Source organism: Eurosta solidaginis, chromosome 4, assembly GCF_040869045.1.
Source record: "Eurosta solidaginis isolate ZX-2024a chromosome 4, ASM4086904v1, whole genome shotgun sequence".
Lineage (NCBI taxonomy): Eukaryota > Metazoa > Arthropoda > Insecta > Diptera > Tephritidae > Eurosta > Eurosta solidaginis.
This window is the reverse complement of record NC_090322.1, coordinates 228,804,618-228,818,344: the sequence shown is the minus strand read 5'-3', so window position 1 is coordinate 228,818,344 and position 13,727 is coordinate 228,804,618. Positions and strand designations below refer to the sequence as shown.

The 13,727-nt window shown below is 37.2% G+C and overlaps 1 protein-coding gene across 12 annotated transcripts in view; it reads right to left on the bottom strand.

The window, feature by feature from the left end:
• Positions 1–13,727, bottom strand: part of Neto (Neuropilin and tolloid-like) — a 218,338-nt gene that overhangs the window by 17,132 nt on the left and 187,479 nt on the right. For 11 of the 12 annotated variants that reach the window (XM_067784949.1, XM_067784955.1, XM_067784950.1 and 8 more), the window contains one exon: positions 1,507–13,640. The exons of the other annotated variant lie outside the window; for it this stretch is intronic. In XM_067784949.1, the coding sequence (XP_067641050.1) occupies positions 13,061–13,640 (580 nt within the window). In that variant the 3' untranslated portion in view covers positions 1,507–13,060. Of the gene's footprint in view, positions 1–1,506; positions 13,641–13,727 lie in introns of those variants that run through there. 12 annotated transcript variants of the gene reach the window in all.

Here is a 13,727-nt window from a genome sequence, read left to right as displayed (position 1 = left end):
CAATTGGGCATAGTGAACAAAATTTTTTTACTTTGGCCTCCGGTTATGGCTTCAAGAACAATATTAACAACTGTTTGTACCTCAAACTGACCATGAAAACCATCTCGATTTTCCAGGCTCTACTGTAGGCACTTACTTGTAGTAAGCTCGGGAATCTTTCCTAGTGAATAGAGCATACACAGTAGCCTGTATGAGGATAGCTGACCAGGCATGTTACCAGGTTTTAGCAAAAGGACCAGTCTTTGATGTTACCATGAGCGAAGAAAGCCGCCTTCTTGGTTACAGGCGTTGAAGATATTCGTAAATACTGATGTTCTAAACCTTATCGCTGCTTTAAGGGGTATATTTGGCACACCATCGGGACCTAGGGCCCTACTATCGGCAATTCTATATGTACGTAATTTGTATTCAGAACCTCCTGCTCTAAACTTTGTGGGATTTCTATACCTACGGGCCTCGAATCTTTGATAGGTCTGGTAAAATTGTGACGTAAAAAGAGTTTCGACGACTCTTCTCATTAGTATCGGGCATGCAGTCTGCTCTGATATCTTCCCGCCTACCGGGAAGCAGGTGGAAAACGATTTAAATTCCCTTGGTGTTACCAATTGTCGCGAGTTAGCTTAACGAAGAAGCGACTGTTGGCCGGCCAATACAATTTAAACGGTTAAGCGTCAATTAACCATGCCAATCACCAAGAATCAAGAACTATCCATTAGCGACTTAAAATCCCAAATGCTTGCTCTTTTTTATAGCATTTTTAAGCGCTTTTCTTTGGGCTACATAGATACTGTTTAGCTCATCATATCGGGGTGATCAACGCGCCCTCTGTGTCCTTCGTCATTTTTTTGTGGCATTTTCTATTTCCTTGTTCCACTAATATACAGGACTGTGTCTGCTCTTCATTAATACTATAAACATAATCACCGCAGCCCCGGCTTTAAACGAACACTTTTTAAAAGTAAGTAGTAAGAGCATTTGCTCTTCTTTGTAAGCCCAGATATGAGAAGTACCTTTTTATCCTACACCACCACGCCTTACCATTGGAAGTCTGATTATTATATTACGGTAGACATCTGTCGGAACTGCTAGACATCTCAGAAATTCCTTCGCCACATCGCTCATCGTCCAGGGAAAGAAGTTCCTTACTTTTGGCTTTTTCGATTAAGTCGAATTCTCGACGTTTACTTCCTTTCGACCAAGGTGGTGTTATCCCATCAGCTGATTGCTTCTTCTTGATTGATTTCCATACAACGCCTTGTACAACAAAATGTCAGTTAATCGAAATCTACGAAAATTTTCTTTTGACTTGACCTTCATCTGTACGGCGAATTGATTGAATTCGCTTTGCCACCACCTGGTATAAATTCGCCTTGCTTTCGACCATTTCATCAGTCTGGCTCCATAATACAGCAACAGGGCTTTTTAAATCGACCCGCTCTAACACAAGTTTTTTACTCGCCTTATTTACTTTGCTTAGCTACATTTTCAAATAAAACAATTTTCACAAAATTTTTGTTTTTTTTATTCAAAATAGAATCGGGCTTTAACAAAATGTCCAACTTACATATTTTATATGAAGTTTTTTTAATGTTTGTATTTCTATACGGTGGTGGCAAAAAAAGTGTGCCTACTCAAAAAAATATTGTTCGAATGTTACTTCTTACTTGTTTCATTTAAAATAGCTCGTTATCGACTTAAATATGTACTTATTTGTTTTCGGAGTATTTTGTTTTTGGAGACTGATAAGCTGACCAGCACCCGAATTTCAACATTCACTGACGCTAAAAAAATTTTCCAGCAAAACATATATCTAGTTCCGGAAGTGATATCCAACATCGTTATTTCATTATTCTTTAAACCAGATAGTTCTCGAGTTGATATCCAACTGCATTCTCCAATCACTATCTAACCTTTGAGAAATTTTAAATTAAAAGTTTTCGAGTTGATCTCCAACGTAATTAATATTTTCTAATTATTATCCTAATTTCGAGAGATTTTGAGAAATGTACTATTCTCAAATGAACACTCAACACATTTCTCCAGTTGATATCTCACATTGAATATCGAGTTGAGGTGGAGTTGAAAAAATCTCCAAGGTGGTACCACCAAAACCAACAGCTGTTTATTGTGAGAAATAAACACTTGATTGATAGCACTAATGAAGCGTAATTAATAAAATAAATTAAATAGGCGGCCGCTGTGGTGTGATGGTAGCGACGCCTACCACATCGAAGATCCTGGGTTCACGCCGCGGGCAAAGCAACATCAAAATTTTAGAAATAAGGTGTTTAAATTAGCATGCAATTTTTCTTAGTGGGGTCGCCCCTCGGTAGTGTTTGGCAAGCACTACGAGCGTATGTCTGCCATGAAAAGCTCTCAGTAAAACCTAATCTGCCTTGCATGTGCCGTTCGGAGTCGGAATAAAACATATAGGTCGCGTCCCTCTAATTAGGAGGAAAAATTAAAAGGAGCACGACGCAAATTGGAAGGAAAGCTCGGCCTAAAATCTCTTCGGAGGTTTTCGCGTCTCACATTCATTTGTTTTTTAAAAATATTGTAACGATTTTAGTGCAATTCCTACAAGCTATACATTTCTCAGCTATAACTGCAGATGCACGATTTTATAACTTCTCGCATAGCCCATGCGCGTGTATATGTGAGTGATATTTGCACAAATGATTGCATACTTTCGGGAGTATCTCAGATATATGCATGTGTTTGTGCGTTACTCTCCGCTGCTTGTATGGACATATGGGTAGACATAATGATTTATTTGTTGATGTGCATAAAGTCACTGCTTAGTATCGGCTTAGATATGATAGTACCCCTTAGTGTTGCTAATATTCGTCACAATATATATATTTCATTTTATTTTCGTCAAAAATATGGAATCTTACATTTAAGTCCAGTTAGAGAACCACAAGTTGTTAACTAAATTTTATCAACTTAAGTAATATCATTTTTTGCTTTATAAAAAAATCCCTTTTTTGCTGAGTATGCTATGATTCTCGAGTTGAGATTTTAGAAGTATGCCTAGTTATCAACATGAGCTCTAATGGTACTCAAGCCCAAATGCTTGTTGTGTATATTCGACGCCATTTCGAACGAACGCAAATCACCGATAGGTTAACTAGAGTTTGATCCTGCCAGATTAGCCGCTTAAGCTCAGCTTAAACTTAAGATAAAGTGAGCTGAAAAACTGCAGAATAAGTTTAAGTTTAATTTAACTGAAAAACTGAATTGAACTTGGACTGAAAATCCGGGCCTAAAAATATCTAAAACAGTAACAAGTGCGCAGAAAAGTATGCACCATTTTGTAGCGCATGATTACAAGGAATAACATCCTAACTCTGATACTTTTACATGGGTTATAAGCCACAAATCACACACACAAGATTGCGCATTGCGCATGTAAACAAAAGATCAGCTGTTTTTTATGGGCAATTGTTACGTCAATGTCCTTTAGCTCTTTTTTTCCTATCTTTCTTTCATTCGCTCAAGCAGTCAAGTGTAACGTAGATGCGCAGAACAAAGCAATTTTGAACTCGTGAATGCGCAATCTTATGTGAGTGATTTGTGGTTATAAGCGGTTATTCCTTGTGACCATATTTTACTAAATGTTGTATACTTTTCTGTGCACTTCTAACTGTTTTAGCTATTTTTAGCTATGGAGTTTTAGCGTTAGCGAATGTTGGAATTCGGGTGCAGGTTCACATGAATATCCCATTTTATTGTTTACACAAAGTTACCAAATATCAATAAAATTTCAAAAATGCAACTTAATTATTACAAATATTATTAAAAATATAACGTAACAGTTAGGAATTTTCATCAGCTTTTGTTACCTCAGCAATTTTGAATTTCGCATACCTTTTTTGCCCACCACTGTTCTTATATGCGATTGTGATACGTTTTCTTAAATGACTACAAGAATACAGTTATGTTTATTCAAATGTTTTTCATATGACATGTTTTTACAATTATTTTATTTTCTGTTATTTACTACATACATATACATACATATATATTTATTTAGATTATTTCATGTTTTTTTTATTAAGTGTTTTTTATATTTGTATAATATTTATAAGAAATGGTCTAAGGGAGTTGAACTCAATATTTTGCTAAGATTTACATATGTACATACATACATATATGTATTTCGGTATGCTATATTCAAACAATGCACTTTCTTATCTACATAAATATATGTACAATAAAAACAAATAAAATTACTTAAGAAAATTTAAACTTTGTGCTTCAACATAAAACAAAGGGTGGTCCTAAAAATGTACAACTTGTAAAAGCTTCGCTACACCCTAAACAGCTTTCGAAAGCTTAGCACAATATAACGCTGCTTAAAGAAAAGACCGTTTAGAGCTATAAACAAGCAAAAGAATCTTGGAAGTATGGAAATGGAAAAAGTGAGAGGCTTAAACTCTAGTCAACTCAAACTTTAGTTTCAACTCTCACTGAAAGAGTGGGCTTAACTCAATTAAAGAACAAGTAAGGACGGGACTGTCTTCGGCTGTGCCGAAGACTTCATACCTCTCATGAATGGGGCTGAACAATAATGTTATCCCGTTCGTAATCTCCAAATAATCGGATGTATAAGATAAGAAATATATAGAGAACAGATGACATACCTAAAGGATTTTTAAGATAAATATAAAATAAAAAATGGCAAAAAAACCCCTTATCTGAACGATCGGCTGTATGGGATATATATTATATATAGCTCCAATCGAAATGATTTTTCATGAAATCTTCTATGATATATTAGAATACATATCAGCAAGTTTCAAGTTTTTATATTGGAAATTAAGGGAGAATTTCCAAAAATCTTTCTATCTGATAGTATGGGATATATATTATATATAGCTCCGATCAAAGCGATTTTTTCAGAAAATCTTCTATGATATATTAAAATATATATCACCGAGTTTCACGTTTATACTTCCTAAATTAAGGGAGAAATGGCCAAAAATCGGTTGTATGGGATATAACTATATATAGCTCCGATCAAAGTGATTTTTTTCATGATATATATGAATGACCAAAATCGTCTTATCTGCACGATAGGTTGTATGGGAGATATATGTTATAGTGGTCCAATCCTACCGGATCCGACAAATGTCTAATATAATACAAAAATGCATCCTTGTGCCAAATTTCATTGAGATATCTCAAAATTTGAGGGACTAGTTTGCGTTCAAACAGACAGACGGACGGACGGACAGACGGACATGGCTATATCAGCTCAGTTCGTCGCCCTGATCAATTTGGTATACTTAATGGTGGGTATATCTTCTATATTTCTCAACGTTACAAACATCGCCCCAAAGTTAATATACCATTTCATGTTCATGAAAGGTATAGTAACGTCTTATTTAATAATACCACTGTACAACAACAAGTTAGCAACAGAGTAATAAAACTAGGGATGTATGGGAAGCGAGTTAATCGAAATTGGATCTTACAAATTAGCTTTACTGGAACTGGAATTGGAGTCGGCATCAGAAGCGAAATCGGAAGTGTAACTAGGGTACAAAGTATAATCGAAACTGCTGCCATATTGTGCGCTTTAATAACGCATTGTTCCAATTTTTCTCAAAATATTTAAAGGTACGATATATGTGACCCTGCCTATGAAAAGGTGGCTTATGATTCAAAAAAGAAATTGCGAGAAACAGCTGTTTAAGACAAATAATGCATTTCTTCAGTTTCTTAGTAGTTTTTCTTTTGCATTATGAACAGTCATACCCAAAAGGCTAAGCACAAACCAGTTTCTGACCGATATTTTGGCTCCATTGCCATCGAAAAAAATGCAATCAAAAAAATCTGAGGATGCTTCACAAGCCACCAAAGTGGCATCGAAGGAACCAAAGGCTTCATCGTCTTTATTTGTGCTCTTCTTTCTCTACATTTTTAGTACACCTCTGAGCAAGTTAGAACTTTCCACCACGTGCAAGAGCGTCTCAAAAACTATCGAAACCAGAAAAAAGTGGAAATTTTTTTTTGAGTCACTTTTTCATTGACCGGGTCACATATATATAAAGCTCTAAATTTTACGCTTCCGCTATACATCCATTTCTAAACATTGTAAATCATGCGGCTGCCGTGGTATGGTAGTAGTTTGCACCGTCTATCACACCAAAGATCCTGGGTTCACGCCCATGGAAAATCAACACCAAAATTTTAGAAACTAGTTACTTTTTTAATTAGAAGAAAGATTTTCTAAGCGGTTTCTCCCCTCGGCAGTGATTTGGCAAGCACTTCGATTTAAATTTTTTTTATTTCTGCCATAAAAAGCTTCTCAGTGCAAACTCATCTGCCTTGCAGATGCCGTTCAGAGTCGGCTTAAAGCATGTAGGTCCCGCCCCGCCAATATGAAGGAAAAATTAAAAAGGGAGCACGATGCGAATTGGAAGAGAATCACGGTATAGAATCTCTTCGGAGGTTATCGTGCCTTAAATTTTTTTGAATTATTCGGTGGTTCCGACGTACACGAATCGGTGGTATTAAAGCACTGTTATAACCAACCATGGTATTTTTATGAAAGTGAGCATCGCCAACAAAACTTTGTTTGAAAAATCTTATAGACTAGCTCTTCTTACTTACTTTTTTCTTATTTGCATTAAAAGTTTAATCTGTACGATATTCTTAAGAGTTTTAGCTTTGACGCATAAAAAAAAAGTAACATTTTATTGTAACAATTTGAAATGACCCTATTTAATCCTCTACCATTTTTCACATTTTTCCCGAAGGCTTTCAACGTGTTGATGCAACATGTTGCTAAAGTTATGTTTAGCAGTTTTTCTACTCGGATAAAAAAACTGCGAGAGCACGAATAGTGGAAGTGTAATAAAGCTCCCATTACTCATACTTAGCATATACCTGACTTAAGAAATGTCACTTTCGATTCTGTTTATTGAGCTTTACACGTAACTAATTACCCAACAGTAAGAAATACTTGACTTGACTTAGAAATCTGTTAATTTTTGATTTTCGGCGTAAGTTCCAAGTTGCGTCGGCACTTTTGGATGCCACTTATGCATTAAAATTTTATTTTAATATTTCTTTAAATATGTTGGCATTTATATGAGGACAAATAGTTAATTTTAATTTTTCTTTTAATTAATGGAAAAATAAAGTACAATGTCGATTGCATTTGCTAAGTGAAGTGTAATCAAGGCTAAGTTGCAAAGCCAAGCAATGTCAAGTCAAATTTTTTCTGGGGCATGGGACCGGTTAACTTGTTCACGGATGGGTCGAAGATCGAAGTTGAACGGAAAGGTTGGCGGGCGGGGGGGAGGTCTTTTGTCAACAGCTAAATGTAAGCCGGAAGTTTAAGTTGGCTGATCACTGCAGTGTATTCCAAGCGGAAGTTGCTGCGATTTGGATGAAATGCTATCCAGTGCTACGACGATTAGGGAATTTAACATCTACTCTGATAGCCAAGCGGCTATAAAGGCCTTGAGCTCAACTACAGTGCGATCGAGGGTGGTCTGGGAGTGCCTGACCTCACTTGCGATTGCATCGAATTATTTTACAATTAAGATTATCTGGGTCCCGGGCCATAGTGATATTCCAAGTAACTGTGAAGCGGATATCTTAGCCCGAATCGGTACAACTGAACCGGATGAAGATCGCTGTAGGGATTTCGGGATTCCGCTAGCCACCTGTGGATTGCTCCTCCATAGCTGGGCCTCGAGTCAGCTCAGCAAACGTTGGGCGGACACTACGTCTTGCAGGGTAGCAAGAATTTTCTGGCCGAAAGTGGATGGCAGGAGGTCTGATGAAATATTTGGGTTCACTAAGGCTCACCTATCAATGGTCATTGGGATTTTGACAGGGCACTGTCCCATGGGTATCCATGCGGTATGTCTCAATATATTGGAAATTCCATCCTGCTGCAGCTGTATGGAGGATTATGAGGTGGAATCACCAAATCACTTTATGCTTGATTGCCCAGCTTTTGCCAGAACTAAGCGAAAGTATTTTGGTCGCAACTCACTTGGATCTCCCGAGGAGCTATCCAAGGTTGAGATCGGGATCATTCGGAACTTTATCGTTGCTACCCAACGATTCTCTATGTAGTTATATCAACGTCACCGTTATTTTAGTTTATTATATGTGGTATCACAACGGACTTTCGTGTTGTCAAAGTGAGCTTCCCCTATTAGGGAAGCTACCACCCAACCTAACCTAACTTAAGCTCTGATAGTTTTTTTTTGTAACAACTTGGCCAAATATTGCAAGAAAAAAATACACCGTTTTATTATACAATATTACACGCTGAGTAAAGGTCACCCTGTCTCGACCGATGTATCAATGTATTTGGTTTAAACTATGGTTATTATACATAATTTTTTTTTTTTAATTTTATACATTTTATGTTATACCAGCTTTTATAAAAATTTTTTCTTTGTTTTTTTGTAAAAAGCTTCAACTATTTAGTATCGGCTTTTTTACAACTTTAAGCTATTTTTTTGTTGTTCATACAAAAAGTTACATAGTTATCTTTCTTAAGGGAATATTCTTTAAAAAAATTGCTGTTTTTTAATAAACTGTTTATATTATTTGAAGATTCATTTAAGCTTTTCCAATTAATTCCATACATATGAAAATATTTTCACAATATGAGCTTAAAGCTTTTCTAATTTTACTAACATGTTTTAAACTTTTTTTTTTTAATTTTTTACTTTACGGAAAACACTTACAGTTACATAGTTATCTTTCTTAAGGGAATATTCTTTAAAAAAATTGCTATTTTTTAATAAACTGTTTATATTATTTGAAGATTCATTTAAGCTTTTCCAATTAATTCCATACATATGAAAATATTTTCACAATATGAGCTTAAAGCTTTTCTAATTTTACTAACATGTTATTTAAACTTTTTTTTTATTTTTTTACTTTACGGAAAACACTTTATTTAACCAAATAAGCCCTTAATTGAACTATCTGTATGCCTTATGTCGTTTTCTTTCCTGGAAAAAATGTTACCCTTATGTTGCACTATTCAGTTCTAACTTTTAAAAGGCCACCTAGCGCCAGGAAAAATGGCTCCAATTGTAGGTAATGAGTCCTCTTTTTTATTCAGTGGGAAATATTTTGTTAAAGGCGCATATAAATTCTTGAGAGAGGCAGAGGAGAAAAACAATAAGGCGATATTATTTTCAGAAAAGAAAACGTCATTAGTATATTTTTCGCAACCACTTTGCCGTTTACTTCTGTACAGATAAGAACTACTTTTATTTGCGGATTGTGGATATTTTGAATAATCAGGCTCATTGTTTTCCCTATTTTGCATTAATTTCCTTAGTTTTGGTGAAACTCTCATTTAGTTTTATCTAACAATATTTTAAATCTATAAATTTTTCATTTCTTTTCAGTAACAAAACAACTCTGCGCAATCTTAAATATAAAAAAAAAAAACACAGCACCTATCGAAAGTTGTTTGTTAGCTCTCTGAATGTATTTATATCGTTCTTTCGGTATTTTCCGTCGCCACTAAAACTGTTGGTAACACTTATTTGCAGGAACCTGCAGGAACGCTAATGGCTGACGTACAGAGTGATGAGTTATTAAAGAGTATGCATCAACTCCTATGCAAAATATAGTCGGATTGGCTCGTGTCTTCAGATTGGAACTTATGTGTACTTCACCCAATCCACAAGAAAGGCGATACCGCAAACCGCGCCAATTACCGCGGAATCAGCCTCCTTTATATCGCGTACAAGACTCTATCCAGTGAACTGTGCGGTAGACTGAAGCCCATAGTTAACAAACTGATTGGACCTTATCCGTGCGGCTTCAGGCCTGGTAAATCTGCTATTGATCAGACCTTCACGTTGCGTCAGATGCTGGAGAAGACTCAAGATGAGAGAATCGACACCCAAAATCTTTTCGTCGACTTCAAAGTAGGCTTTGACAGCGCGAAAAGTAGCTGCTTGTATGCTACCATGTCTGAATTTAAGTTAATTGCAAAGTTAATAAGGCTCTGGCAAATGGCGTTGAGCAGCAATACTAGCTCTGTAAGGATTGGGAAGAACCTTTCCAAGCCATTTGAAATCAAACGAGGTTGTAGACAAGGCGACTTACTTTTGTGTGATTTGTTTAACATAATGCTGAAGATGATAATTCTAGCAGAAGAACTAAACCTTGATGGTAGAACAAACACTGTTGACAAATATAAATTCGCGACTGTGAAGGATTTCGTCTATTTGGAACCAGCATTAGCAACAAAAACAATGTCAGCTAAGAAATCAAACGGATAATAACTATTGCCAACAAGTACTACTTTGGATTGAGTGGGGCAATTGAAAAGTAAAGTCCTCTCTCGACGATCAAAAAGTCACGTTCTACAAGTCGCTCATCATAGCTGTACTGATCTTTGGCTCGGAATCATGGACGGTGTCGGGAGTTGATGAGATGGCTCTTGAAAATTTCGAGAGAAAAGTTCTCCAGTTTAATGATCAGCGAATAAAAAGCCAAATACTTTGCTGGCTAGGCCATGGTATACGAATGGACGAAGACACTCCTGCCAGAAAGTATTTCAGTCGACACCGCAGTTTGGGAGCAGAGGAAGGGGAGACCTCCACCGACTTGGAAGAGGCAGGTGGAGAAAGTAAGCTTTGCGCTTCGGCAAAAATTGGGTATTCGACATGATAACGGTGTTCACCAAACGAGGCTCAGCAAAGGACTTTACTGACCCTGACTGTACATAAGGATGAGGAGGGTCTATTTTATAAGCCTGAGTAAGTAAAGTGGTCTTCGGAACCATTTCGGGACAGTTATTGGACTATATTCAAGATCGGAAATACTTCAGGACTATCGGTAAATTGCTTACGGGATTACATGAAAAGAATTTAATGGATCCAAAATAGAATGGTCCCAAACTTTATATATCCAGCACCATCAGGTGTGCTCTTATTGGTGCCTAAAATTACCCCGTAAATAATCAGGAAATGGTTAAGCAGTGCCTAGTAAATTTTACCCAGAAGACAACGAAAATGAATTGACCTGAATTTGTGGTTAACTGGGCCTGAAATGATATAGAAAACGAGTTTTATATAATTTTAATTAGTCCCGGAAATGGGCCTGAAATGATTCCAATCATTAACCGACACTACTTGGGAAAACGGTCGTATAATGCTGATCCCCGAACCCCTTTATATTCTACGATTTCTGTAACTTCAATACATTGGCTGCAACTTATTATCAAAAGTCAAACTGTAAGTAACCGTGTGTTAGAAAGCATGAAATGCTCGATGCCACTACTTGACCTAAATTTGGCATCGTCAGAGGTGCTACTTAGTCAGACACCTACCATGCCCACCGTTGTTTGCAAAACTAACTATCGACCAATTGCTCGTTTAGTATTCTTACCAGCTTTGACTTTATCCCAGACAAGATAAAAAAAGTTAACTTAGACACTCCCTCGAGGGAGAGATGAGATAATGGAATGGTTCATTGGCTCAAAGATGGATATGCGGGTGGTATGTGAGTGTCTGACCTCGCTAGGAATCTATGTGCTATGTCGTAGCATACTGATAACACCCCATTGCTGCAGTTGCATATAAAATAATAAGAATATCCGAGTAAGTTTCTGCCTAACACTAAAGCTTTCGTCAGAACTACGAGTAGGTATTTCGGTCACAGCGCGTTTGGATCACCTGAGGCTTATTCGCTACTTTCCTATTGAAACGGACTTCTTCTGCTGGGGTGGCTACCACTCAAACTAACCTTTCTTTAAGCTTAAGGTTAGCAGAACTTAATAATTGTTGCATACACTGAAAGAAAAAGATTGGTAAAATCAACCGAAATACGGGTCAATTCAACCGAAATTTCTGTAAATTTTTATCCAGGCAACAGGATGTTGAATCAACTGCGCACAAATCGTTGATTCTTAATTGACCGTTTTAGTAGTCAAATGTACAAAAAAAGTTGTTGCGACAGCTTTGTACGAAAGTACCTATGTTGCGGCATTTGCAAGGCAGATGAGATTTCACTGAGATCTTTTCATGGCAGAAATACACTCGGAGTGCTTGCCGAACAGTGCCGAGGTGCGACGCCGCTTAGGATAATTTTCTTCTAATTGAAAAACCTTATTTCTAAAATTTTCATGTTGCTTTGCCCGGGGTGTGAACCCAGGGTCTTCGGTGTGGTAGGCGTAGCACGCTACGATCACTCCACGGCGGCCGCCATATACATATGTACGTAAATATGTGAATACATATAGTACACAGCATACATAAGTACAAAGTAGAGAGCGCAGTGAGCGTGAAATTCTCTTTAAGTTTGCTCATGTATTGACTGTTGATCGCTGTTGAAATGACCAGTGAGATCAGTTGTGTTAACAAAAAAATCAGTTAGATTGATTAGGAATGTGTCAAAATTACAGAATTTTATTGACTTAAGAGCGACAATTTCTCTTCTGTTGAAATGACTAAACTAATTTGTTCGCTTGACAAAGAACTCGGTCGAATTAACCATAATTCGATCAATTTCACCGAATCTCCGTTAAGTCAAGAGCAACAGAAGCGATTTGTTGATTTTACTAGCACCATTTCTTTCAGTGTATTCAATAGTTTCCAAATCAAAATATATATGAAGGAAATCAACCTTGAATGACTTCAGATGGGAGGTTTTGCAAAAACATGTGCGATTTGAACAATTACCTACTTTCTTATTATTTTCTGAAATTGATTTCGAATTAACATCACATTAAACTGATTAAAGCTGAATAAAATCCAAAAACCAAAATCGAAATGCTTTCATACCACATCCGCCACATTTAATCTAAAAGCTTTACCTATCCACTGTAAGAAAAAAAAAAAACTTGGTAACTAAGTAACTTCCTTCACCATTTAAATGAGCGCCCTGTTGCGCTTCGTGAAATGCCAGCACCCGGTTGCTGCAATTTGACGAGTTTGCTAATGTATTTTGGTTGTCCTTGTTATTGTTGTGGTTGGTTTGTGTACTCAAGTGGATATGGCGTGATTTTCGTCGACTGTTTCCTCGTCTTCATCGCTGTTGTCGAGTTACTTAAATGTCAATGCGATGTCATTATGATGACATCCGGCGCTGAATTTCTAATGTCTATGTAAGCTGTCGATTGACTTAACTTTGGTTTACCTTTTCCCTGGGCTGGTGTTGCCGTTGAGGCTGTTATTGTTGCTGTTGTTGTAGACCTACCAGTTGTAATATTTTCTTTACTTTGCTGCTGCTGCCGCTGCATTGACAACTGTTGATGAGTGGTTGCTTGTTGGTGTTGTTGTTGTTGTGTGTGTACGTGCGTGTGAGCATGTTGATGATGATGATGGCACATTTCTGGCAATGTCGCAGCCGTAGGCGGTGTAGGTGGCAAAGCATCAATGTGATGCATATGAGGCATAGATGGCTTTGGCGCTGGATGCCGTTCTCTCATTTCTATATAGCCTTGTGCGTCGCGTATATTAAGTCCCATCATTTGGCTACGTCCACCCGCTGGCAATGCTGGTGGTGTCGGTTGGGGTGGCGCTTCATAACCAAATGTAGAGAAACGCGAACGTGAGTGTAGACTAGTTTTGTCCTTCAATGAGCCCATTGAGCCTTGATGTGTCAAAGACGGTGTGGTGGCAAAGAGGGATTCACTGTAAAAAAAAAAAAGTAATTGGAACTTTCTCATTGAAGGTCGAGTAAGTAAGTAAACAGCTGGGGACAAGTGTGTGGAAGTATGC